Source organism: Trematomus bernacchii, unplaced genomic scaffold (genome assembly GCF_902827165.1).
Source record: "Trematomus bernacchii unplaced genomic scaffold, fTreBer1.1, whole genome shotgun sequence".
Taxonomy (NCBI): Eukaryota; Metazoa; Chordata; class Actinopteri; order Perciformes; family Nototheniidae; genus Trematomus; species Trematomus bernacchii.
The window spans coordinates 6,333-34,206 of record NW_022987582.1 but is presented as its reverse complement, the minus strand read 5'-3'; the positions used below and the strand labels follow the sequence as shown (position 1 = coordinate 34,206).

At 40.4% G+C, this 27,874-nt stretch overlaps 1 protein-coding gene across 1 annotated transcript; it reads left to right on the top strand.

The window, feature by feature from the left end:
- Positions 1 to 85: 85 nt before the first annotated feature.
- LOC117480216 (alkylglycerol monooxygenase-like) lies at positions 86 to 27,874 on the top strand (the record flags this gene model as incomplete). Its single annotated transcript, XM_034127447.1, is given in 13 exon segments — positions 86 to 433; positions 3,930 to 4,060; positions 4,846 to 4,997; positions 16,616 to 16,719; positions 17,598 to 17,693; positions 20,150 to 20,216; positions 20,402 to 20,467; positions 21,660 to 21,697; positions 21,699 to 21,740; positions 22,107 to 22,241; positions 23,987 to 24,103; positions 27,287 to 27,367; positions 27,766 to 27,874. Coding segments are annotated over 13 exon segments (1,258 nt in total), but the record flags the coding sequence as incomplete, so codon positions are not given.

The window sequence follows — 27,874 nt, the reverse complement described above, 5'->3', positions numbered from 1 at the left end:
ATACCCTTAAGTACAGCCTGACCTAAAATAACCTTCCTCGCCAACCTTTAAACGAAGCAGAATTTACAGCTGAATAAATACAGTAACTGTATTCTGCAGCTTTAACTGTCACGGACTCCTCTTCCTGTGTGTGAGAAGTTTGCTGGGGCGCTCTCAATTGCGCAACTGACCTAGTTAACTAACTTGGAAAAGAGGAAAACAAGGCTATAAAACGGCGAACACATCAGAGAAAGTAGATCCAAAGTAACGCTCAATACCTGCGCAGGTAACAGAGAGTGACACGGATTAGCGGTGAGCACGGTGCGGTCTGCCAATGGCTGGAGCTGTGAACCCCGACTCGGTATCCACGGGGGCCCGGGCAATGTTTTTCATGATCACACCGAATGAATCATCTTTCCAGAAAGTGGAGGATGTGCATCAGTATGTTCAACAGGTCGGTACAGCCTCACTTTCATCAGTATGTGATGATTTGTTGTTGTGTAAAAGAGTTCAACCTTCTTTCTCTGAGGCACCTATCGTTCAGAGGTTGAAGAAATACTTTAAGCCTATAGTAAAAGTCGTAAAACCAGATAAGGCAAACACACTAGTGCTGCATTGAAAAGTGTATTTAAAAAAGTGCTTAAGTAAGCCTATCAACTAGAGAGCTGCAGAGATACACGATTAATTAGAGTTAGAAGACTTACTTTTGTAGCCTACCACAAACAACAGGCACAGTGATTACATATTTAAAATAATGTTCAGATATCTTTTTGTATATAACATGTAAACATTAGTTTAAAAAAAAATCTGTACATTAAAGGAAAATGTGTTAGTTAAAACGTTAGTATCTAAAATAACTCTAATGATAATGATAAAGACTCTCTAGTCTAGTGTAATTGAATTTTTTTTTGAAAAAGACTTAATAGTTAATTATCTGGAAGAAAATAGAAAGCTTTGAATTACCTGTCTCTTTACATTTTTCTCTACAGGCAAATAAAGTATACCGTTTTTTACCTTTGCCAAACTACAACGATACAGGTGTTTTTTCAGGTGCAAGATTATTAACAAAGAATAGACAATTTACATTATTCTGCAATGTCAGTTGAGGTCAAGATTTATTTATTCAGTCTTATTGAGATTAGGCCTTTCTTTTGAAACTGAGACTATAGAACAGATCCCTCACATATTACACACAGACACTAATTAGATTAATTGCAGTAGTGAAATGTATACTCTCTGAAACCAGTACTCCTAAATTCAGAATCAGAATGACAAACAAGTCAGACTTCGGTTAGACATCTAAAAGCAACTAAATAATTTCCCATGCCTACTAAATGCACAATTTAACTTTGGGGATTCTTCTGCTTCTCAGTCAGTTTACAGTGTCTCAGTTTCCTTTTATTGTGGCAGATGTGTGGTGCAGGTTTAACAGCACATGTTTGTTATGAGGTTTTTATGAGGCACATCAGGGGAGGAGAACAATTACCCTCACAGCAGGATCCTTATAACCCACTACCAACCGTGATTAAACAAATTTGTTATTGCTGCAGGGCTTGACGGTGATAAAAGTTAGCATGGGTGTGTGTGACTCAGCACTGTTTAAGTTAATTATTCTGTTCTCTCAAGAGGCGACATTAATTAGAAAAGCAAAACACAAACTTCCAATTTTAGAAATGTTTGGAATCAGGGCTGAGCAGGACATTGCAATGCGTCGTAGCTATTTAGTGACCTGAATGCAAACACAATATTTTTGTCAGACAGCAGAGATAAAAGTATATTCTCAGCCTGAATGTCGTCAACCAACATCAGTCATCCGTGACCTTATTAAAGAGGCTGTTTGGGGAAAATGCAGACATCTGGTCCACAAATGTAATGTTCCAAGGCCCGAATTCAGAATAAAATCAAATAAAGTAACTAGATGCCACAACAAACGGTTCACAAAGGATGTACGTATGCTTCAGTATTAAATAGGCTTTCTTCAGTATGAATTTTTGTTTATTTGCAAAAAGATAAAAAACAAAAGGAAAGACAGTTTCTGATGTTTTCTGATTCAGAGGAAAATATCTCGCTGAAAAAGAGGAAAAATAAAAATGGAGGACAATTACATCATAAAAAAGGAAGAGAAATGAGCAAAAAGATGGAGAAAGTTATAAAAACAAAGACACGTATTCTTGCCCTTGCTTTTTTAAGAATCAATTTGCCCTGCAGACCAATTTTGTCCCAAGCTGTCAAGAACGCGGGGCTGCGGAGGTAAAACTATCTGCTAGAAAGGGGGGAAAAAAGGAGGGAAGGTTTTAGAATGCCGTCCAGAATGATAATCTCTCTCTCAGCGGGTTTGGAGGAGGTCTGCCTCGCTGCGAGCCCATTTGTTGGCGGCAGCTCTGCAGTCGGCTGCCAGATGTTGGGAGCGTTGCGTGTGATCGCTGGTCCCTCGTGGTGCTCTCGCCTCTGCTTGTGCACACACACTCACATCACACACCTGCATGTTAAAGTGGAAGCATTCACATGTGGATATGCACACACATGCATGCACTCTCACTTCCATCAAACACACACACTTCCTCCCTTCCCACCTGCAGATGTGCTCCTCTGCGGTCTCGTCACGCCCTTCATTCCTGGCTCTCGGCGGGCCATGTGTCCCGGTTACGACTGCAGTCACTTGGTCAATGTGTGCCTTCGAGCTAGAGCTCACCAGCAGGTCTGACACGTTGCTGAAGTCGCAGTCCTGACCTGTTTGTTAACCCCGTCCCTCACTAATTTGTTCCATGTTTGACAGACCCATTACGGGGTTATTACATGTTCTAGCACAGTTAGAAAGAGAGGTCTGTCAGTGACTGTTTGCTTTGTGCTTACCATTTGTTTTGTCATAAGTAGTTACTTTCGCTAATGCATACTTTCGCACTTTGGCTAAGAATAATTTAGTCTTTTGTTTACATAAAAAATAAAAGAAAATCATGTGGCATCATGTGCAAAAATAGTTGCTAAAGAAAAGAAACAAAGAAAACTTTGAATGTCATATTGCTGCACCATATGTTTAAAGTTGGCCAAACAGAGGAAAAGTTGTTTATATAGGGCAACTTCTTGATACATGTGTACACATTTGTATAGGCATGAACCATTTCAAACTTTCAGTATTGGTTTCAAATACATTTACAATGGGGAAGGATACTTAAAAAATGTAAAAAGTTGCGTGCCAAGTCAAAGGGCCCAGCCTTAAGCTAACATGCTAACTATCTTACCACTATCTAGAGGACTTTGCTGTATTTATAAGACAATTAAGTTTCATGGTGTGTTTTTGTTTAGCCCTGATCTTTAAAGCAAACAATGAGATCCTTTTTTCCACCAGTGCAGCTCTGCTCAGACAAATGTTTGTGATCTCCAATCTGCCAATACATTGTGGCTTAAGACCATTTTCTCCAGACTGGTAAAGGGAAATAAACATGGATCACAAGACATGAAAGTCCTGCAAGTATTAAGCTCTTCTTCCAAGACAAATATTCAAGCTGAGACACAGCTTGAAACTGTCTTGTTTTCCACAGTTTGTAACAGTGCTGAATCTTGATTGTGTGTGTGTGTGTGTGTGTGTGTGTGTGTGTGTGTGTGTGTGTGTGTGTGTGTGTGTGTGTGTGTGTGTGTGTGTGTGTGTGTGTGTGTGTGTGTGTGTGTGTGTGTGTGTGTGTGTGTGTGTGTGTGTGTGTGTGTGTGTGTGTGTGTGTGTGTGTGTGTGTGTGTGTGTGTGTGTGTGTGTGTGTGTGTGTGTGTGTGTGTGTGTGTGTGTGTGTGTGTGTGTGTGTGTGTGTGTGTGTGTGTGTGTGTGTGTGTGTGTGTGTGTGTGTGTGTGTGTGTGTGTGTGTGTGTGTGTGTGTGTGTGTGTGTGTGTGTGTGTGTGTGTGTGTGTGTGTGTGTGTGTGTGTGTGTGTGTGTGTGTGTGTGTGTGTGTGTGTGTGTAGGCTACTCCTTTCTTTGCAGGGCTGATGGTGCTGGAGCTGGTGGTGGGTTTTCTGAAGACAGGAGCCCCAGTGGTCACCCTCAGTGATGGACTCACCTCTGTATCTGCTGGAATGATCTCCAGAATCCCACTGTGAGTGTTTGAGCTGCTCATAGTCGGGCCGTACTATACGTTTTAATCAGATAGTGGAGCTGCATGTCATACCAGAAAAAATAACTTTTTTGTAAACACATTTGTATCAATATGGTACTGTAGATAGTAAAACATTTTTTTTCTTGTTAATTCAAATTTTGTCGGACCACCACTCATCCGAAGTGAGGTGATGTGAAGTGGGTAACTGAAAGTAGGTTCATCAGGTGGTACCAAGTGGCAACCTCTTGGTCAGATAAGAGGATAAAATGCAGTAGTGCCTTAAACCTGCATTATTTTTTATGACCCTCCACTGGTTCCAAAATTAACCTCGATTATATAGAATTCAGCGACCATTTTCATAACAAGTTTATAATCTCATTTGCTGTTTACAAGTGCTCTTCAATACTGCATGATGGAAACTTTGTAATTTTTGGTCCCATTTAAAGTGAAATGTCTCAGCCACAGTTGTACTAAAAGACACTTTTTCTCTAGCTAAAATTAGCATCCCAATAATATGACAGTGTATGTGAATTAAGGATGCATCTAGCTAACCAAGCTTGCAAGCTATCTCTCTTGTAAGCGTGTTATTCACTTATAGTAAAATGTTTCTGAAAAGTGCAACAATGTAATTAGATGTATTTGTATGCAGGAAATAGCACACCTCACTTCTGACATCAAACTGACATCAGCCCATTCTCAAATAGACACAACACTCACTAGGAAAGTGTGTCGAGATGCACAAATGAACTGAACAGAACATGTTCTCTGTGTACTGACTCCCTCAGGTTGTTCATGAGAGGCTGTGAGCTGTCTGCTTACATGTTCGTGTGGGACCGGTACCGCCTGCTGGAGCTGCCCTGGGACTCGGCCTGGACCTGGTGGATCACCTTTCTGGGCGTGGACTTCTGCTACTACTGGGTGCACCGCCTCGCTCACGGTACCAGCAGCAACACTCACACTGATGTTCACAGCTCACAATTAAGGCTTTAGTTAATCACGGCTTAAAAGTGTCGTTTATTAAAATGTTTAATGTGTATTATACAGAAACTTTGACCTCTGTTGGCTTAAAAAGGAAGATGTGACATATTTAAGTTTTGCTTCATCGCGAAGCACAGTGTATGTGGTCCGCTAGGATTCATGGTGGTTTTAAATTGTGACCACATTTCCTGTTGGAATCGATTTAAATGTCAGTCAAAACTTGACAAATATGCCTGCAGTGTAATCCTCTTCTCCACTGATAATACAAATCGTTAGTTTGTTTTCAACTTATATATATTTTTTAAATATGGCTAAATTCAGTAGGCATCTCATACATGATATAAAGATGCATTTTGTAAGTTTTACATATTTTAAATTCTAAAAATAATGGTGTTGTGTTTTCAGTGATAAGCATATTGAATTTTACATTTACTTTGCCAGTATAACTCCACTACCTACCAGAATCATACCAACAGACTCATCTATCACGTGTGCCTCAGATAATACTAACACAAAACTACAAAGCCAGCTGATGATAAATGGTTGTAATATGTTGATTAGTTGCCATCCCTGTAGGGAGGAGCACACACATCATGCTGTCCTGGACATTGTGGAGGAAGCAATTATTTTTGAGTTACATGCAGCTGCTTTGGAGCTGCGCAGATGTGAGAGGCCGTGGCCTCCAGAGATCTGTGGTCTTAACCCGGAGCTCTCACAGCAACAAGCTGCATACAGTCACAGCTCTAAAGCAGTGATGTCCTGCAGCATCACTATAACACCAGTTATAAAATAAATATAGAGCGGATACAGTTTTGTACAGTAGTGGCTCAACATGTTTTTAAAAATGACTCTTCCTGTGTGTGTTGGCTCAACTGATGCACGTGCCAGATGCTCAGCTGCCACAAAGCACACCGGAAGAGAGTTATTTATCTGTGGCCTGCACTAGATGTTTATTTGTGTCAGTGGCACATCAAGCTGCCCGCCGTCTAGTCCACATAGTTTTGGCTGAAAGTCGAAAATCTGGCTAAACATACGTTTTTTTTTAACCGACTCACCAAGAACTGACCGACATGATTTTGAGGTGACTGTGAACATTGTCCTTGGATTTAAGAGCATTTTGCAGCATCAGATTAGTGAAAATGCCCTTGCTTTTGTGAAAAGTAAAGAAATCAAAGTGTGACATTATAATGGAACTTTTTAATATCAACTCTTAAAATGTTGTGTAAATTGTGTGAAAACCTTATTAAGATTTTTTTTCTCAAACATTTTAACACACACATTTGTAATGGTGCTATACATATGCGCATACAAGAGAAAGACCAAGGACAGTGAAATTATCACTGCAGACCAGTGGCAAACCAAAAAAATCGATTTAATTATATAAATAAAATGAATAAATGAGAATCGTATCTGTGTTGTTGATCTGTAATATTACAGTGTTGCGTTGATTTGTTTGTCTTTCTCGGTCCATGCACTACGCATTTGAATGGTTTTGTGTTAGAAAAAAAAAGCAACCAATCAGATATTTTTCGGGGTCCTTGGGTAGAATATCCTTCAATCAAGGTATTCTATATCCTTGATAGAATGCCCTGGCCGTTACACTGAATGAGAGCGAGAGTTTGGATTGACAGTTTCAACCAATCATATATTGATTTGTAGCCAATGGGCGTATTCTTTCAGAGTTGCAGAGAGCGGTGGTGGTGGGGGGTGTGTGTGTCTACAGAAGGTCCAGTAGTGATAGACACGGTTCGCCACTGCTGCAGACTGATGCATTGGCATGAAAAATCAATACTTGTATCTGTTCGCCCCTGAAACCCAAATAATTTAATCCAAAGTCTGCCTGAAACTGAAAGTAAACTGAAGTGATCGATTATTCAACAAAATGCTTAGAGCTCTTGTTAAATTGAAAGCAGAGACTGCCTGTCCCGTTCTTTTCATCCTCTTAATGATATTTGTGCACATTCTTATTAATATATTCATTTGTATTGTTGACCTCAACACATAAAAACATGATTCCAATGTGCAGCACTTTTGGGGAATTATCATTTTGTGTGAAATGTTGGCATGTTGCTGTGGCTGAGCAGTCTTTGTTATTTAACCCTCTGTGTTCGAGCCTAATTCATCATGCATACAACCCATGGTTTGTTGATCTATGAAACCAGGCTGAGCAGCACACATGGATGTTCCATGTGTGTAACCTTATTTTTAGAATTGCAGCTGTAATGTGTGTCTGAATGAAGTGTGTGTTCCCGCTGTTGTCCTCATTGCCTCACGCACGGTGCAGAGGAATGACGTTCACTGTATCACATATCTGCTTGGTTTATTTGGTCGGATTTTTTATTTATTTTTAACTGCAGAATCATTTAGACGTCTCAAAATTTTTTCCACTTGCTTTCATTTCTTCAGAAGTGCTCACTCAGGATATAAGCTTTTCCTCTTGTTACCAAAGTAAAGCGGTTGTCCCCGACCGCAGCGCAGGCTCCGCACGGCCCTCACTCGTCACTCTGGTCAGCCAAGGTCATCTCGGTCAACCTCCGACCTCCATCTTTTCCTAGAACAAGATTCAACCAAAGCCTTTCAGTGTGTGGGATATATGTTTCCTATAATAATGCACCGAGGAATGAGACGGATGTAGGATGCAGCTATAAAGTATTTTTCAGCAATTTAACGAGTGTCAAACTGTCATGTAACGCTTCTTTAGAAGTCTTATTTTATAGCACTCATATTCGTAGTTGATTTTTGCCTCAAAACAGCAAGAACCCTGCATCTCTAATCCAATTGTGTCAAGCCATATGAGCTATCATCTTAATATTTCATAATAAGACAAACGAGGGAAATATGACATCCTCTGCTGGGAAGTAAGAGCCATTATTAGCCTCAGTGAAGAATATCATTTTCAGTGTGACCAGTTTTATGGCCCCTTTTCTCATATTTTCCCTCACATGACTTCCACATGAAAGGGCAGCTAAAAAATAATTAAGTGGAAAGAGCTTTGAAAGGCCATCGGCCTGTGCTGATGCCATCTTTATTCAGGAGACGTTACCGCTTGGTTTTGCCAGACGCTGTGATCTTTGTGATAACAACAGATTTGAAGTAAGTGAGCTGCCCCTGTCTGCAGGCCTTTGGATGAAATTCAGGATTCTGCAATGACAGATGTATTGTGGCTTGTGGCTAGACCATATTTGTGGCCTTTGTTTGGCATTAGATCTGATCTGCGTGGCCAAACACCAGTTGTGGTTCAAGAGGTAAATGTGGAAGATCAAACATTTGAATGAACTTTGTGCACTGCACACACAAGCCTCGTCTCAATACCCCTCCTCGACTCCTCCTTTCCCTCACTCGCATCCCTTCCTTGCGTCTTAGCTCCGCCTCCGTAAGATGCGAGCGAGAGACACGAGGAGGAGACGCGAGGACAGAGGAGTCCTCAGGTATTAATTGGGATGTCCTCGTTCACTCACACGTCACTCTTAAACGACGTCTGTTAATGATGACATGTGCACAGCTGTATCCCCTCTCATCGGGCTTAACTGAATAACCCTTTAGAACCGGCCCATTTGTTGTTAAATATGTATTTAAATGATGAATCTTTCTCTTGTTAGTCAAGGAATTCAATGTATGATGGTTGGTCCTGCTTTTGTGTTCCGTTTTGGTGTAAAATGTACATTTCAATACAATTATAATAATGTGAAAGCCTTTACTCTGAACATGTGTGTCCTGTAGATCCCCACATTCACCACAAACCCACATTCAGGACTGTGCATTTTAAATAATTTAACTACTCAATATTTTAACACAAAACAAAACAAATAATTGTTATTTATCAAGATCTAGCCATTTATGAAATAGCTTTCTTAATAGCTATGTTTTAGTGACGTTCAAGATCATTAAACATGACTTAAATTGTTAGTATAACCTTAAGAAATGAATTGCACATAATTCCCACGGAGCTGTGAGCACTTATACATTTATGTGACGCTTTTCCACTCATTCTTCCAGTTCTCCGTTTTCCTCTCTTGAAATCGACCAGCTGTGAAGGTGGGGGCGGGGCTTTTATACGCGAGTAGTGAAAACACTTCCGCGTAGTCTGCTCTCGTGTATCCTCCCTTTCGTCTCCTCCCGCACCCCTCCTCCCTCACCCCTCCTCGACTCCTCCGTGTGCATTTCAGCTATTGGGACGTCCTTCAACATGGCGTGTCTTGATCGATTTCCGGGTCAAGTCCCGGAGGAGGGGAAGAGAGGAGTCGAGGAGGGGTATTGGGATGAGGCTACAGACTCAAATGAAGTGCTCGTTTATCTAAACATTTGATATCAATATTTACTTAAACTCTTATCACTGCTGCATGTCCAAGAATCGATATACTGCAGCTTTAGTGAGTCATGGTTGTATCTGTTCTCACTGTTTAAAAAAAAAAGTGGTTTGAGAAGAGAAGATGCTTTCAGTTGGTGACAGATTGCTGGTACTGTATATCTCTTACTCCTGAAATAACATGCTCCTTGCTAAGTATTTAACCATTTATTATAGACATATTGGTTTAATAACCTGGTGAACTACAATAATTGAAAATAAATTCCAAGTTTGCCCACATTGTCTGCTGCTTTCGCTGTCAGACAGACTATATATTTAAACCGTTTCTATTCCTGACCGTCCTGAAACCAGATGCTTTTGGGTGAGCAGGAGGCTGACTGTTCGGATGCGGCCATATTGTTGACAGCCCTGTTGATTCTGTTTATTCTAACCTCATATCGCAAGCGCCACTAATAGCAGCTCTGCTCTCGGGCGGCATCTATATGCAGGCATGTCAGCTAAGCTGAGGCCATTAATCAGCCAGTCAGCTGTCTGTACTCTTGATTATACGTGAGGTAATGGAGTTACGCGACAGTCGTCTCACCACACTGGCTGCTGCTGCTGCTCTGTAGCCCAGAAACATCAGATAATCACCTAAAAGTCCCCGTGGAATGTTATCATTGCTTCCTAATATGATGGATTTCCTGTTGGGTAGTGAGTGATGGATTCATTTTCAGTGTGAAGCTGTTGGTTATGGAAATAAGGGGGGGTATAATTGACAGGAAATCTAGGATTGTTGAATAATTTGTGTTTTTGGTTCAATTTATTTTGTAATACCAATCAATGTAATCCCAGATGAACGTTGACAGTCCTGAGAGAAACATGGAGACATCTGTGGTTGTCAATCAAAACAGTGACACGTACATCAATTAAGAGAATCAAGGCTGTGTCAAAATGAAAAATCAAAATCCTACAATGTGATTGCTGCTACATCCATTTACAAACAGTACAATACAACATAAAAGGTACACTACAAGTTAGCATTATGCTACTGCTAGAAACAAATAACATATTTGCCACAGTGACAGGCTTCAGGGTTGTCCTCTTTTCCTCTGAGCATGGTGCCAGCACTAGAGCCACATTTTTTTCGTTCAACACATGGCAGCAGTGCTGATGGATGATGACATGTCTCCGTTTGAATCTGTTTCTTTCTTTCCTAAATCGCAGTGCTGCGACAGATTAATGGCACCATTTGACAGATTGAAACAGATTGTGTGAAGTGCAATCAGCTTGTAAGATTGTTGTTATTGCACAGACTTATTTTCTAAAAGTGCCTTTTCAAAGCAAATTGTTCCATTTGTCAGGTGATGTGAGAAAATTACCTTAAGTAACAAAGCGGGTTTCTCCAGTCTGTCTCTGCTGAACATTATTGTGTGTTTTGTCTTGCTAAATCTTTCTGGTCATTACTCACCTGCCATTTTAATTAATTTCCTCTTAAGGTTTTATCCTGTTTTGTCGCAAATCATTATGGTTTACTGTGTTACCTGTGATTCTAATATGTCCAGTCTTGAAATGGAAATGCAGGAGGTGGCAGCCAGACAACTAATACATTTAGAAGTACGAGTTTTTCATATTGCATTTAAGTCATTAGGGAAATGAGCAACACATCCTCATCTCTTCATCCCTTCTCTCAGAATAGTATCTCTTTATAGGATGTATAATGTTGAGGATAAATTATAGTAATATACAAAAAATACTAACACTTTATAAATACAACACAATGTTGACCCATTCATGTTCCAGTCGTGGTCAATTTTGCTCCTGTGATTTTTTGTGTATCTTTTTCTCTATTATATCACAAAATATGTGATAGTTTCTTTTTTGTAAAACACATCACTTCAAAAATGTTAGCAGAATATATGTATTGAACAGTTTCTACCCTCAGGTCCCTGTCGAGCAGCCCTTATCAACATTTCCTCTCCTAGCACCTCACTACATCCTCTTCTCCCTGTCTGCGGGGACAGACCCTTCTCCCCCCCCCCTCCCCTCAGCAGCAGTTGTCAAGAGAAACAGATGTGCTCAGCATATCTCCTCTGCTCCTCCGTCGGGACTCAAACGATGTGGATGTTATTGTTTAAAGAGGAGCTCCTCTGGGCTGTGTGGCAGGGCGGAGGTGGTGGGGGTCGGGGGGGGGCTGGGGGGTTGGGGGGTTAACCTGCACCCTCCCCGGGCGTCCAGGTCTCCAGGTCTCCATAAATCTTCACCATGACGGCGAGTTCCTGGCCCGGTGCAGGTTGCAGGGCCTACAGAAGAATATGGGCCCCCACTTGCTTTGCTAGGTCTGTCTGTACAGTGTGGTCAGGATGTGGGGGTCTCGCTCACGGCAGCAGCAGAGACCAAGTGAAAGGTCTCATGGGAGGCAGGAATAACATCAACAGTGATCTATAGGTCACTGCGCTCACACTCTCTGTCTGCTGTGTGCGCGATGAAAGAGAGAGAACGTCTACTGAGAGGGAGAGAGAGAAATGCTCTGATTGAACCTAGTCATCACAAAGAGATAATGTCCACAGGGCCTGTATGCGCGGCATTTTAACAAAGTGTAGAAAAGAAGAGTGTGTTATGATCGTTGAGAGGGTCGCTGAGCTCAGCGGAGGCCATCGTTAGGATGTCTGCTGCCCTTGTGTGCTTCCTTCCCTACAGACTTCCCTCTGTCAACAGGTGACCAGCAAGCAGTGCTGAGGACAAACCTGCAGTGACTGAAGTGTGAATGAAACATGAAGATGAGTGGTAATGCCTCACATGTGGATTGCTTTTTTCAGAGTACGGTCACAACCTTCTCATCAAGCTAACTCGGCCATGTCTCATCTTGTCGCCCCAAAGAAACACATTAAATGTATAATCTGCACTGTTAATCTCTCATGAATTCTGATCTCTTTCATGCTGCTCTCGACTTAACAACACTAAAATGCAGAACTCTTATTTATTTTGTTTCCTGTATTTGAATTTAATTTGGATGGAAATTCTTATCGAAATGGAAAAAACAATTATTATTCAGTTATTAGGATAAAAACGATTGCCCTTTTTATATTCGTCATAAATATGTCGAAATATTCATTTAATAATTCATTGACAAACACACGTAAAAAATGGGAGTTGATTAATTTGTATCTAGGTATTATAAATCTCCCATAAACCCTGGGTTTTTACAGCATCAAATATAAAATCTATCATCCTCCTTTATGTTAACAACAGAGAGCAGCAGCAAAGAATAAAACAGTCTTATATCTACGGGATTTCAGTAAGTGAGCATTAATAGAATTGTAAGTGATACAGTGTTGATTATATTAAATATAACAGAAAAGCCACTTTACGTCACCCTTCACTTTCTATACGTTTTTTAAAGCCTGTTTGTGAGAGCTGTAAGTGGGCCTGACCTGGGTTAGTGTGTTTAGTTTAGTGTGTGTGACTGAGCTGTGTGGACAGCATGAAGTATGGCAGCAGCGGAGGGGAGTTGGCTGACTGTCCCACCGAGTCCAGAACTCGCTGTTTGGGTTGGCACCCCATCCAAGAACCCGCCAATCCAAACACTGGAGGGCTGTTCACAGGCCATTACCCGTGTGATTGACACGGCGGCCCACCACTCAGAGGACTCCACATGAAGGACACCGTGTGTTAGTGCCAGGAGTTTGTCGCTGAGGGTGATGATATGGCAGCTGATTGATTGACCTGTTAAAGCGTTTCACAGGGTTTTGTTGGTTAAATAGAGTCGATAGGGACTTAATTCTCTGATGATTATTTTTCTTTTTGACTAGTCATACTTTCCTTTTGTGGCAGCATTATCGAGATACCGATTGATCATTATCGACACTTACTGCAGGCCTCCACTGGAGCTAAAGTCATGGAGCTCAATAGGACTTTGCATTCTGGCGTTTATACGACTCGGTTATGTAAGCATTGCTCCTGACAGGGTTGATTTGGACATAAACACACTCTGTTAAAGTCTAGCTCAGCCATGTAACATGACTGATGATGACTTATAGGCCTTGATTATGTGTCATGATATAATTCAACAGTATTGACCAGGTCATTATGATCGGAAATCGTAGAATTACATCACCCTACTGCCAGACCTCATCTCACAGTATGGTGATTCCTGTTTTTGAATACCAGAATAGCAAGGCTTACAGTATTTTAGTTGCAGGTGGGCTCATATTGAAGGAGGCCATCTGAACAAAGGTACGTTATTAGTCGTCATTCACACAGCCACTTTTAAAGGTAGGGTAGGTAAGAATGGAGAAACCAGCTTGAGTAAGCTAGCATTTGAAAGTACACAACCGAAAAAAATCTGCCCCTTCCTTCAGACTTCCTTAGAGAGCCCCTCCTCCAACACACACGGACGCGCACATGACCAATGAGGGCACGAGATAAGTTTGTGCACGAGATGGAACAAACAGGCAGGTAGGCCGTCCAGTTATCTGCCGCGGTCCGAGGCAGATAATTGGTCGTGCTTTTTACAGCGCCATGGCTTCCACAGATGAAATATTTGTATATATTATTGTCAAAGCATTTAATGTATTCATTGCTATCGGGATGTTAAGAGCATTCCATGGAATATAACAAAAAGTGTTTCTGAAGTGAATTGCCTACCCTACCTTTAAGGTATTGTCTGGTGAACATTGATGATTTAAGGATTTGAATAATCAACCAATGCTGTCATCTTACCTGCCAAGTCTCATACAAAGTGTCAAAACTGTCTATCATTAGCGCGTCTCATGCTTGTTATTCCTGAGAAAGCGTGAGTTAAGGCACGCTGGCGGCCTCATGGAAGTGCCGTCCTCAGCGTTTCTGTGCTGGGAAAGCGAGCTCTGTGGCATTGGTTCTCACCATTAACGGGGTTTCCCTCCTGAATAGACCCTGCCAAACTATGCAGTGTCCCGCAGAGTCCGAGATGAGGACATGGGCTTGCAGTGAAGCCTAGCGGTTCCTACTTCCTATCAATGACAAGAAGCATCAATCTTAGCTGCCCTTAGACCTAGGCCCTGCCAAGCACGATTCCATTGTGAAGAAAAAAAGAAAACTGCTGGAATTAAACAAAGACTGGATTATCCTCTCAATATGTCTTTTAGCAGGACAGTTCTTCTCTGAATCCCCCATGGTTCAGAGCGGAAGAAGCGTCATAATTTTTTAGCTTGACTGCTGTAGATGCCGTCAGATTTATTTGTGTGTTTCGTCTCTCATCTCACACCCTTGCCTTGTCTGCAAACTATTGCGTTGAGAGGGCAAATAAAGTTTGAAATAAAGTCCAGCCCTTTTCCTTCGACTTAATACAAAAAAACACAATTTAACATTGTATGTGACGCTTCCAAAAACATTCCTTGTGACATTTATTCTCTCACACCTTCTGAAACCCAGCAATAACCCTGTTAAATAAGCAAGGTGTGGAGATTGCTTGGGAGCTCCTCGGGGTTTCCCCAAACACTTGAGGAAGTCCTCCTAGTTGCAGTGATTGGGAACTTGTCCGGACAGATTGTGGTGCTACTCTGCTCACACTGCTCACCTTCAGTACCTTCAGTTCTGTGTTTGTTCAGGTGCAGCAGACCATCCGCCAGTTGGTGTTTTTTCGACTGCCTTGCTACCATTCACAAGTATATTAAAAAGCGAGAGAGGAAGAGTTTTACGAGCTTTAACACTTTTACAATGTAAAAACCTCAAAAATTCAAATGTGATGGTTTTGGCATTCTCAGATAGGTTAAAGGACTAGTTGACATTTTAAGAAATATTATTTGTATCTGATCAGCCGTGGACTTAGATGTTAGATGATACCATTAATACCACCCTCATGTCTACACAGCAAAAATAAATTAGCTACAGTACAGCTCTGGAAAAAATAAAGAGACCACTCCAAATTTTTCCTAAATCTCAATTTTTACAAGTATGGCAGCCATTCCATTCCAGTGTCTGTTGAATTCCAACACAGAGAAATGTTGTATCTATAAACATAAAATATATAATACCAGAGAAACTGATAAGGCGGAAGTGGCCACCGTTTAAAGGTGATTATTTGATATATTGTATATCCTCGTTTCAGCTGGCCATGACATCTTTTTCCTCATAACCCCTTGTAAAACAACACATTGCTGTTTTGCTATATTGCATATTGCCATCTTCTGTTCTTTACTGTCCACTAGAAGCGAATAATCACATTTCTCAAGATGTCGGCGTGATGAAATTACTGGAGCAAAGAACTGGAAACACATGGTAGACATTTACTAAGACACCGTAGTGACACCACAGCCTCCGCTCAAACCAACACACTTAACCACTCCTAATAAGTAATCAACATTATACTACAAGACGCTGCAGGTTCTGTCCCTGGCAGGGTCAAACTGTCCTGTTGTTGTCTAAAAGAACATATTTGTTTATGGTCCTATCTAAGACACATACAACTTTTTAGATAAATAAAAGATGTGCATCGTCATCAAGCTAAAAATAGTGTTAAATGTGTATTTGGGCTCACACACAGTGATGCACACCATGCGTAATACTAGAAGTTTAATTGCTTGATAATTGATCCCTTAATCACACATCAAGGCTGCTTCATAAAACTTAAACCTCATTTAATAACTTGGGCTGCTTTTATTATAACAAATACATCTCTATACATAGTCTATATGGGGCTCTGTGGTTCTGGGATATTTGAAGGTTACTGTTCTCTCTTGTACTGCTGCAGAGGCCAGAGTGGACTGGAGGTGCCAAAAAGCACAGACTAGACGGGGTGGTCCGGAAACAGCCCAAAATCCAGTGAAACTTAACAAGCATGTTCCCGTTGGATGTTAAAATGAAGTGTAACACAGATATTAATGTAGCAAGTATCACAACACAGCAGAGGAATGTAAACTGGAGCACTGGGACATCAAGCTGGACGCTAACCAGCTGCAGCCGAATACCCCCAACTGCCATAAGAACCTGAACGCCTCCTCCTCCAGCGGCCAGTTACACTCAAGCCTCAGGTTTTCATCACGGCTGGCCAGGAGCAGGACTCAAACTACTCCTTCTGGGGTTGAACGTGTTTAGTTACTCATCTGGGGAGGTTGGGTTTTGAGATAAATCACTTGTGGTGATGTAAAGGCAGCTGAATGTGTGTGAGGGTTCAAGGCCCGCATATAAATCTCATGAAAGATTATATATTAGCTCTGTAACATGTTAATGAGCAGGTAATGCAGCGATAACCGCTGAGATTTGGACTCCTGTTTCATGTTGGATCTATGTGTGTGTTTGTTTTTTTCATACAGAGGTGTCCTTCATTTGGGCTGCTCACCAGGTTCACCACAGTTCAGAGTACTACAACCTAACCACCGCCCTCAGACAGTCCCTCACCCAGCAGTTCACGTCATGGGTAAGATATCATTCATGCTCTCAAAGGATAGGTTGGTTGATTATCTTGTTGAATTGTCAACATATAAATGAGAATAATAAATTCATTATTTATAATACCAAGTAGTGTCTGTGAGGGAATATCTTATTCTTCTTCCCTCATACTGAATTTCAATTAGCCCAATAACAATTAAATGGGACAAAAATGTATCAGAATGGATGACAAGTACGGTGACAAATTCAATGATACAATCTGTGATAATGACTAAAAGGATTTGATGCCATTTTTGTTTGCATTCTCGATGACGTCATGCACGTTGTGTAGCAAGAAGAGCTGTGATTGGTCGGAAACCAATGTGTCTGTCATGTCAGAGCCATGGCAAAAATGTTCGACTGCATTCATCTGACACATTGACCATATTAACAGACACACATATTATATTGTCTCAACCCTTAAAGCTCTAAACTATTAAAAATGGTTTTGAGGGCCACACAGTTGCAGTAGGTCACATGTGGCTGAGTAACACAGACAACATAGAAACGTTGGACTAATCTTTGGTAAGAGATCGACTTTGGACAAAAATACAAACTATTGCTGGAATAATCTGTAAATCTGTTGAAGTTATATCAAGTGCTCCTAATTTCAGAGTGACATTACTAGTTGAGAGATTTTAAATGGAAAAGAACACCTGTGTCAGATTGTCTACCAGCATCCACACATCTGGAGCCATAATGTAAGATATGTTAGTGATAGTGTTACTTATAGTTAAAATATCAAAGTCAAAAACATGTTTCATCTGTTGCACATAAATCCCTGGATGTGTTCCTAAATGAAGCTTTATGTTAGTGAAATAGAACTTTGTGTATACTGTATTATATTTTTTCTCCTCTTCTCCTCAGATTTTCTACCTACCCATGGCTCTGATTGCACCCCCTGCGGTCTTTGCCGTCCACATAGAGTTAAACCTTCTCTACCAGTTCTGGATCCACACTGAGGTAAATGTTTAAACACTGGTCATATATTCTGTTATTAATTGACTGTTTTTGTGGAAAACTCTAAAACAGCGATATGATCTGGATCTTTAAAAAAGGGAAACATGGGATAATGGGGAGTGGGCATCGATAATGATGTTTAATGGTTAAAAGATTTGACCATTGGACAGATCCAGTAAAACAACAACTACTATCAGTTATCACCACACACGCGTCCTGTTCTATGTCTCTGAGTGAAACTCTGACTTTTTACCTGCATGTGAAGTGTTAGGAAAAGATTAAGATGCTCTTTGTGACATTGCCCTTGTGTACTGCATACTACAGGGGAAGGAAATGATCAATTGATTTGTTTAAATATACTTTTTCTTTCAATTGAATACATTGTTAGTTGTAACTCAAATAGAATAATGGATAAAGAAAATACTTCTCAAATAGGAATATGTAATATTAGTCAAATCTGTAAATATATTGTCTATTCGTGCAGCACGTGTAGCTCTGTCTGCATTTCTTCTCCTCCATTCATGGTTGGTGTGCAAAGTTAAAAGGGTAATCCGACTGAAACACAAGTCTGTAAAGTTATCTTTCTCCCCGTGCCAATACTAATATGTCTGCTGAGTCGAGCCTTTGTAGACCCTGTGTAGACCCCGTGTAGACCCCGTGTTGCAGTGGAACCTGTATTCAATAAAAAATAATGAGATTTTATGAAATATTCCAAACAGAAGCATGACCCGCTCTCAGCCTTTAAAGCGACTGGGAGTATCACTGTTACAAGCCCCACAATCTGGAGAGGGAATGAATGGATTTGGAACGCCTTCCATCTTTTAGTGCACTATTAGTGAAAACAGTCGTAATAGTCACAATTTTCTGGAGGGATGTAATTTATGCCTCCTTTATGGGGCTTTTTTTTTTGATGTCATGTAATTTATTGGCACGCTATACGCTGCGCCGCTCCAGCCTTAGAGCCGGAGTGAAGTGGTGGAGACCCTTTTCATTCAAGATAAAACTCTCACGCTCGACTGCCAGACGCAGCCATTACATGGGAATAATGAATCACTGAGAAATTCTGTCCAGCCGTGCACGTTTCTGCAGACTGAGGGGTCTGCAGTACTGATGCCAAACATCAAAATATCTGAGAGTTTCATCAAGAATAGAAACATGAAGTTTGTGAAATATGCTCTGTGTGACCTCTGTAATCTTTAATGAGTCACTGGGGCATCTGTTTAATATCAAAGAAAATAACATGATTTATGTTTCATAGTTTTATGCAAAAAATGTCCTTTTACATGAGATTATTTTTACAAACTGCCATATTTTTCTCTTATCCTACCAGCAGACACATACTGTTCTCCATTAAACAATTGAACTGATTTGAGCTGATTTTGATTGAGGAAACAAACAAAATGATGGTTATTTGTGAGTGTTTGATTGATACTGATATTAATGGTGCTCTTCTTTTTCACATAAAAACAAACATATGTGACCTAACTCAATACAAGAAACAAGTCTACCATAAAGCATCATTCGCAAAGTTATCCAAGGCAATCTGTTTGTTTTCTGTTTGGTCAGAATTACAGTATTACGTAAAATTGGCAAGTACATCTTTGATACAAAAGAATAAATTAGAGTAAATGATTAGTCAGATGTGACGGGACTACGGATGGAAACTAGCTCAAAGCTAAAATCCGGCTCATTTAAAAACATTATTTTGTTTAAAATGTTCATTAATGTGCACTGTCCCGGTTCAAATAAACAATTAAATGAAATGGACTGGCACATATTCATGATCTTCAGACGATGAACCTTTATGACTTTGTTAACCCTCTGACCTTTTGTCTAGTGCCCCTGTCAAGTTAGAATATGTCTTTACCCCAATATTGTAATACATTGAAATGTATATCCTCCCAAAATAATCTCCATGTAAACAAAAAAATATTCAAATGGACATGTTGCGATAGAATTAAAGGTGGGGTAGGTAAGTTTGAGAAACCGGCTCGAGTGCGCTAGAATTTGAAAATACACAACCGGAAAAAATCTGCCACTTCCTTACAGAGCCCCTCCTCCAACACACACGAACGCGCACATGACCAATGAGGGCACGAGATAAGTTTGTACACAGATGGAAGGCTGACAGGCAGGTAGGCCATCCAATAATTTTAGCCGGGCCGGCTAAAATGATTGGTCGTGCTTTTTACAGTACTACGGCTTCCACAGATGAATTTTTTTTTGTCAAAGCACTTAGGATATTCATTGCTATCGGGATGTTAAGAGCATTCCATGGAATATAACAAAAAGTGTATCTCGAGCCGGTTTCTCAAACTTACCTACCCCACCTTTAAGTAACACAATTACAGTATTCTCCCCGGTGGATGAACTGAAGATTGGGTTGTGATGATATTTACTGAACACATTATATGTTTACATTTATTACTAATTTGTTGTGTTTCATTATTCTATTTTAGTTGATCAAAAATCTTGGACCTCTGGAGTGGGTTTTCAACACACCAACACATCACAAAGTTCATCATGGTGAGATGAGCTTTATTTCATAAAGGCATTCTTGTCTTTAGATTTTTCCATGGCTTAGACTTAACATTAACAGGAAGAGCAAACATAAATATGTGATACAGGCTGAAATGTTATAATGACACTTGGACTGATTTGGTTAGTTTAAATATGTTTGTTGTTCATCAGACACCATATTATTCCAACAGGGAGGAACAACTACTGCATTGACAAGAATTACGGAGGAATTCTCATCATATGGGACCGATTATTTGGTAAGAAAAAGTCATCAGAAATGTGGTTTTAATCCTGAAGATTATCTCAGTGCTGCTAACTATAGCTAGAGATCAGTGGCGGGTATTAGCATTTGATCAGTGCCAGAAGTAAAGATTCTGAATGTTTTTGATATTCATAATATAGGATTAGGATTACAACTAAAGACTGCCTCCATTTCTTAGCTTTGCAATAAAACATACCCTATCCTCTTCTTTCATGAACTGCTAAATTAGCATTTACTGCTAAATGACAGCCTTATCTCCCCCTACGGACATAGAAGATATTAACTCTTGCTCACTGCTGCAAGATTATCTTCTTTTAAGGAGGAATGTTTTAGTGTTCTGAACACTAGGAAGTGCTAAAGCATACCCTGACTTTGATGATGTGTAGCTAACCCACATTTATGATGATACAAATGTGTTTTTTTAAAAGTTATGCCCCATATTAATGTATATTTATATGCATTTTTTGTAAATATTATTAAAAATCAATAGTTGAATTTTGCAGAGAGTGTTCGGTGCTTTATATTAATGAGTCATATAAAGATATTAGCAGCCTGTGGTTTCACAGGGCTTTGAGATGTGACTGTTACGTGTCTCTCTTTAAAAATATAATAGTCTCCTCCTGTGTACCATGAAAGGGTTGAAAGATGATATTAGTGAGCTGTTTTCAGTGTTCGTATCAATACTGGTGTCTGTGATGCTTTGCCTCTCATTATTCTATAAAAGTTGCGGTACTATCCATTATAGCATCAGAATGAAGGGAAACAGTGACTCTTTAAAATGTAGGTTTGCCTGCAGCCTTCATACCCGACTCAGCAATTCTTCCACTAAACGTCAGCGAGAGAGTAACTGATTACATTTTGTGGTTAACGTTATCCAGAATTCCCTTCGGCTGTTTTTTTCTGTGGCTGCAGAAGGATTTACGTGTTTTATCCCAGGGAGCTGTGATGCCAACTTTATCAATGTTCTTCTTTTGCAGGTTTTATATTTTACTCTTTAAAGTATTGTATTTGGAGTATTCATATCCACAAGTTGGGAAAATGTACACGTCATGTTCCAGACTGGACTAATTTTGCAATCAATGCTTGAAAGCTCGTAATGCTGGTTCCAAGTGTACATAGGAAGAGTTAATGATATTTTTCACATTATTTCAGTTTTTTTATATTCAAATTGTATATGTCCTTGTCAGGTACCTTCACTGCAGAGAAAGAAAAAGTGGTGTTCGGCCCTGGTGTTCCCTATCAACACCTTTGAGATCCTCTATGTTCAGGTTGGTTCCATCCGCCATCATTGGTGCGACCAGCATCTCACCTCCATCCCTCTGAGTGCAAACACCTTTTAGTAAATGAGGCATAGGCTCATGTTTCCCTTTGCTGGCTGAGTGGCTATTTGGTAATCATAACATTACTCCACCCTAAACAAACTGCCCAGCTGAGGGTGAAGGAGGCCAATAAAGTGAAATGCCAGGAGGTGGATGTTGTGATTATTTTCGCTGCCCTCACTGTGAGCAATGACCTGCCCAATGAAAGCAGAAACGTTTCGACTCATGATTAGCCATAGCAGTTATGGCTTCACTAACATCCATCAGTTGAATGTTCTGTCTGATGTTTGACCTTTTGAATTTCTTCTCTTTTAGTTACACTACTATTTGTATTTGGGGAGAAGATCTACCACTTTCAAGACTATCAGCGACAAATGTTTGACATTCATCAACGGCCCGAGTTGGAAACCTGGTAAACCTCGGCTTGGTGACCATCTTGACAATCCCAAGGTAGTAAACAACAATGTCCCTGTTTTTATATCTGTTTTTTCAGAATAGCACACTAGGCTTCATTACCCATCATTTTGACACACGCAAACACACAGGGGCTAATGACACAGAGCATTCCTTATTGAAGGATTCACATATCTACAAGTTTTACAAGGACTGCCACATCAAATAAAAGCTGCTAAGCCTTTGTTGAGGGAACACATAAGTTCATTTTCACCGTCTTTAAAACGCAGTCTGCGGGATTAAAACCGCATGCAGTTGAGTGTGAATGTGTGTGTGTGCAGAAAGAAATACAGGCTCCAGTCGAATGCCCCGGCGGTTAGCTTTGAAATAACGCTGATGGTGTCACATATTTAGTTCCCTCATGCTTCACACTCAAAGAAATAAACCTCCCCTTTGCCTTAACAATTAAATTGGCCCCTTTAAACCCAGCGGGGTGATTCTAAACACGGACAGAGCTGGAATTGAACCGAAATATCTTGAAAGGCCTTGTGTAGACGGCTGCTAGTTGATATCTGCCGCTGAGGGAAAGAAAGGAAAAAGAGGGGGAGTGAGGGAGGAGAGGAGGCTGAACGTGTTTCAGCTCTTTGAGAATAAGCAGAGCAGCGTGCTGAAATACCTACAGGGCTGGGGATGGGATGCGGGGGAACCCACATGTGGTGGTTTGGTTCCTCGGGATCCTGGGAAACCCCCTGAATAAAACACAGGAATCATTGGCTAGGTTTTTTACTCCATTCCAAAAAGGATGCAGTTTCAAGACAAGGCCCTCAGGCATAATTACTTTTGGTCCGAAACAGACTAAACAGGTCAATGACTCAGGGAATTCTTAAGAAAGGACTCATATAATACTGTGTGTTTGGGGAAAAACGGCTGCACCCAGTAAATGCTTGTTGACTTTCTGCACGGAACAAAGCAAACTAATTGTCACCACCCATTTTTATAATTCAGCCTGAAAGAGATTGAAGCAACTTAAGTACTTTTTGTGGTGAAAATAAACACATTGGAAGTAAAAAAATTATCGGAAGAATGTACGATTATCAGAGAGTTTTAAACATGACTTTTATGAGTTCAATTAATACATTTTCCTTTTTGAAAGGCTTCAAACATTCTCACTGACTCACTTTTCCTCTCTATTAGTTTTCATTTTGCATTACTTTCTTCCAACTCTTGCCCTGATGCTGTTTTAATTCTCCTTTCCTTTATAAAAACAACAAGCTGAAAATAAAGTTTGTTTTGGTTGCAGTGTAAAAGTGCACGATTGAGTGTGAAATTGAAATAGAAAGCAAAAGAAGAAATGAATTAGTGGTTAAAAGGTGACATGCATGGATGCATAACCTCTGGGTTAAAAAAGCCTAAACAAGGACAATTACTAAATCCCTTCTACGAGAGAATGGATGTTACACAATCTATATCAGTATAACTTTTTGCTCATTTTTGTAGCTTTAATGGTCTCTAAACAGTTGAATGGTCCTTGAGAAATAATACACCCAAAATTATATTTCATATGTATTTTTGCTGGTTGTTAATAAATAGTCATGTTATGAGCGTTTCACTGCCCTGACCAGTACAACCATACTGTAAATCTTCTGAACATGTTTCAATAAACATGAGGTAAACTTCAGTGAATCATCGTTATATAAGTGTGGGCAAAATGTGGGTGTGAGAATCAGTCCAGAATATTACTCTCTTTACCACACAAAAATGTGGGATTGGGAAATTAAAAATGTTTTATTTTCCATGTGCAGGTGACCGGACAGGAAGTGCCTCATGGTTCCAGCTGGTCGCTGCCTTTACAAATGTATGTGATCATACATTTCCTGCTGGCGCTGGGGACCTACCAAGATGTGTTTGACAACAAGATGGTATGTATTTGTCCTATTTGACAAACTGTAAATGTCAAAAAGCACATTGGGAGTCCTTCTGAAGGAGGGAGTGAATTCTGTAAGGTTGAAACTGTTGACCTTCTGGGTCACACACTGACTACTGTTATGTTTAGGTTACAGTTATCCCTCATATAAAGTATGACAAGGTGGTCCAGGGCTCCTAATTTAAGACTGAGCGCTGCATGTTTGTATGCCAACATTATTTCACACCCAATTATGCAGTTTGTTGTGGCTGGTCCATGGTCGAGTAGAGTCCTCTACTTAGCCAGCAGGAAAAGACTAGCTCTGTCTAACATCATGACAGAATGACTGATCGGCATTCCCCTTTAGAACAACCTTTGTCTATTATTTCCACTCGACGAGCCAAAAGACCCCCTTCCTCCTCCGTCAGAAAAAAGAGAATCAGGTCTCCTCAGCAGTTATCTTTGGAAGCCTTTTTTCCCCAGGCATAGTTTTGGTTAGCCAAAAAGTGCTGTCACGCCCAGCCCCTTCAAACTCCAAATAAAATGGCCTGTCTTTTTCTGATCACTACCTCCGTGGTGCTCCTTCAGTTGTGGGTACACACACACCACACACACCACACACACACACACCACACACACACCACACACACACACAACACACACACACACACACACACCACACACACACACACACACACACACACACACACACACACACACACACACACACACACACACACCTCCTTTCCAGGGTCGAGGGCTCCCTCCCTCTCGGCGAATGAAAACACCAGCTGGTGGTCCAGCAGTGAACACAAACGCCTTAATTGTCGAGTCAACCATTTCCCAACCCCAAATAGCCTTCAGGATGCAGCAATCAGGACTTGGAAGGAAAATAACAAAGTGAGCGTTCTGGCCCAACAATAAATCATGTCACTCTTATGTATTTATACCCACATGTTCGCTAGGCGCTTATTTAGCTTGACAATTGATTATACACTGCCGGACAATTTATGGGTATTGCATTAATCTGAAGCCATGAAAACATAAAGTAAGACCTAGTCTTCAATTACATCAGCAGCAGGCCAACGTTCACATTTTATTATAGGGTGCTAACTGTTTCTATTACAGGCAGAGAGAGGAACTGACCATGTCATAAAGTCTTATCTCAGAACAACTCAATAACATTTGTGTGTTATGATGATTGCTAAAAGTGTGGACTTCAGACTCCAATTATGTGTAATCTGGATGTAGTTAAAGCAGATTTATTCTAAAAGCTCATACTAATTTGTGTCAGATGTCAACCCTCAGCATTACAATGGTGCAAAGAAACTAAGTACATTTACCAAACATTTGTAAATACTGTACTACTTCTACTTCACTATACATCAGAGGTTAATATTGAACTTTGTACAATGCTATCCTTATGCAGATTCAGATTTATACTCACACAAATATGATGTATTATTATTATAGGTAAGATGAAAACTGATGCTGACACACGACTGCATCAATAATTATCATCCAGGTTTTATGTTATACATTAGTCTAAAAATAAGCACTTTTGATTTTGGTTTTCTATCTTAATGCCAATTACTTTAGTAACTTAAATTAAATATCTTAGTACTTTGTTCACCGAGCAGTTAAATCTCTGGGAGTGAAAATGAAATAAATAATCTTAAATAAGAAAATGTCCATATTGTGTGAAGTTTTGAATGAAGATTTGAATTTTATATTAAAAAAAGTATGAAGAGTATAGGATTGTATATTATTCTTAGTAACATTTTGCTACTGCTGAATTTCCTCAATGGTTACTCTGTCCAGCAAACCCTCATGAACTTCCCCATAATAACGGCTGCAATAAAAGCCTGAATAATGACTTAATCTGCCTCGTCCTCAGGGGACAACAGAATAACACAATCATTACGCTGGCCACCAGATGTTAACTTTCATTTCTATCCTGTTCTGTTATTGCTGCAGTTTGGACACTTGTTCAACGTACAATTTAAAACACGAAGAAAGAAGCATTTCTTCATCCATGTTCTTTTTGAAAGGGTTTCATAAGTGTAACCCACCTGACGACTCCGAGGGATTTGGAGGGGGATTTTCTCTCGAGCATGGCGTCTTGACCGCATGTGTTGACAGAGAGGTCAAACAAACACATAAGATCATGTGACAAGAGTGTCTCGGCAGCTGAACCCCCTGGGTTATTGAACACAGATAAGTTCACATAACCTTTGATACCAAAATAATTCTCTGCTCATTACATCTCTCGCTAAAAATAACTATATCTGTAGCCTTTGAACCCTCATGCAAGAATCAACTTTAATACACTTTGACAATCTGGTTCCTTCAGTCTGATAGATGGAACGAGGCCAGAATTCCCCCCCTGTTTGATTCACAGAAAAACATAATTATATCATCCCTTTATGTTCCCATGAGGGTCTCCACACAATAAAGTTCTTGTCGGGGCTTATGGATTACGACTCTTGGATAAGACATACAGTTTTATTGCATCCTGTTGATGGGTTAATTTTATGTTTACTTTATATGGCCTTCTGGGTCGGAACAGTATGGGAGCAGTCAGTAAGATTTGGCTGTTAGACACTGTATTGAGTGTCGGAGAAATATAAACCTAAGATGACAGCCCGTGGCATCCTCAGGAGACACCGGGCTTCCAGCTGCGGCCCCTGCCAAGGCCGTAGGTTAGAGAACACGAATTAGGCCGTACATCACGTTCTTACCGCTCAGTTTTTTTGTGTTCGTCCCAATAGCTCTGAAAAGGTCAGTGAGAGTCTGTATGGAATTTCTGATGCGATGTTGGTTGTTTTGGCTCAGCTTAGGGGCTATCGGGATACAAACTGCAGGCTCTTCCACTGTGGTCAAGTCCCCGTCAAGACCCATCGTGGATGATTAGAGCGTCTATATGAACTAGGCATGTCCGGTGTAAAGTAAGAGGCCGATTACATTTGCTGCAGGATACTGAATGTGCCAGTACACCTTATTCTGAAGGTAAGAGATGTTTTGGTTGGCATTGCCAAGTAAACAGTCGAACAGACGTGTGGTTTGTTACTGCTCTCCCACTAAGGTCTCCTGTGATCGGTACTTAACCAGCCATGATATTAATTTAAGGTTTCAATTCTAATGTATTTTTTCCCAACCACAAATGTCTCATGGCATGCGAACATATGTTGATTCCTAGACGCTGTCACAGTTTAACATTCTGGGGATGACCGGCTACGTTCTGCTCACCCTCACTTCCATGGGCTTCCTTATCGATCAGGAGGTACAGTACTGACATTTGTTCATGTGTTAATTATTTTATAGTAACTTTGAAATGTATTTAGTAAGACTTAGAAAAAGGGAAATGGCTCTACCCCCAGCATGTTGACTCAAGGGGTCACAAGATAAATCTGAACGATATTTATATAAGAATAACACTCAACCATCTGAGTAAGGCTTCTCATCTCTTTACTGGAATTGACGTCTTAGTAGATCACAATCTCATCTTCGTCTGGGGTCAAATGTATTTGGACCTCATCAGCTCTGGAAATTGAACGGCCTCCCATTAAAAAATGTGATTATCTCTGTTGCACCACAGCAGAAATGTGTCCTGGATATTTAGTCAAGGTACATAAAGGTGAAGGTATTAAGCTGAAAGTGTTGTTGGTTGACATTTGCAGGCCAAGAGCGGCTGTCCTGGAGATGCTACGCTGCGGTCGTCATGGTGACAATGCAGAGGTACGGCTATATGAAGCCCCTGCTGCCTACACTGGCTGTGACCACACAG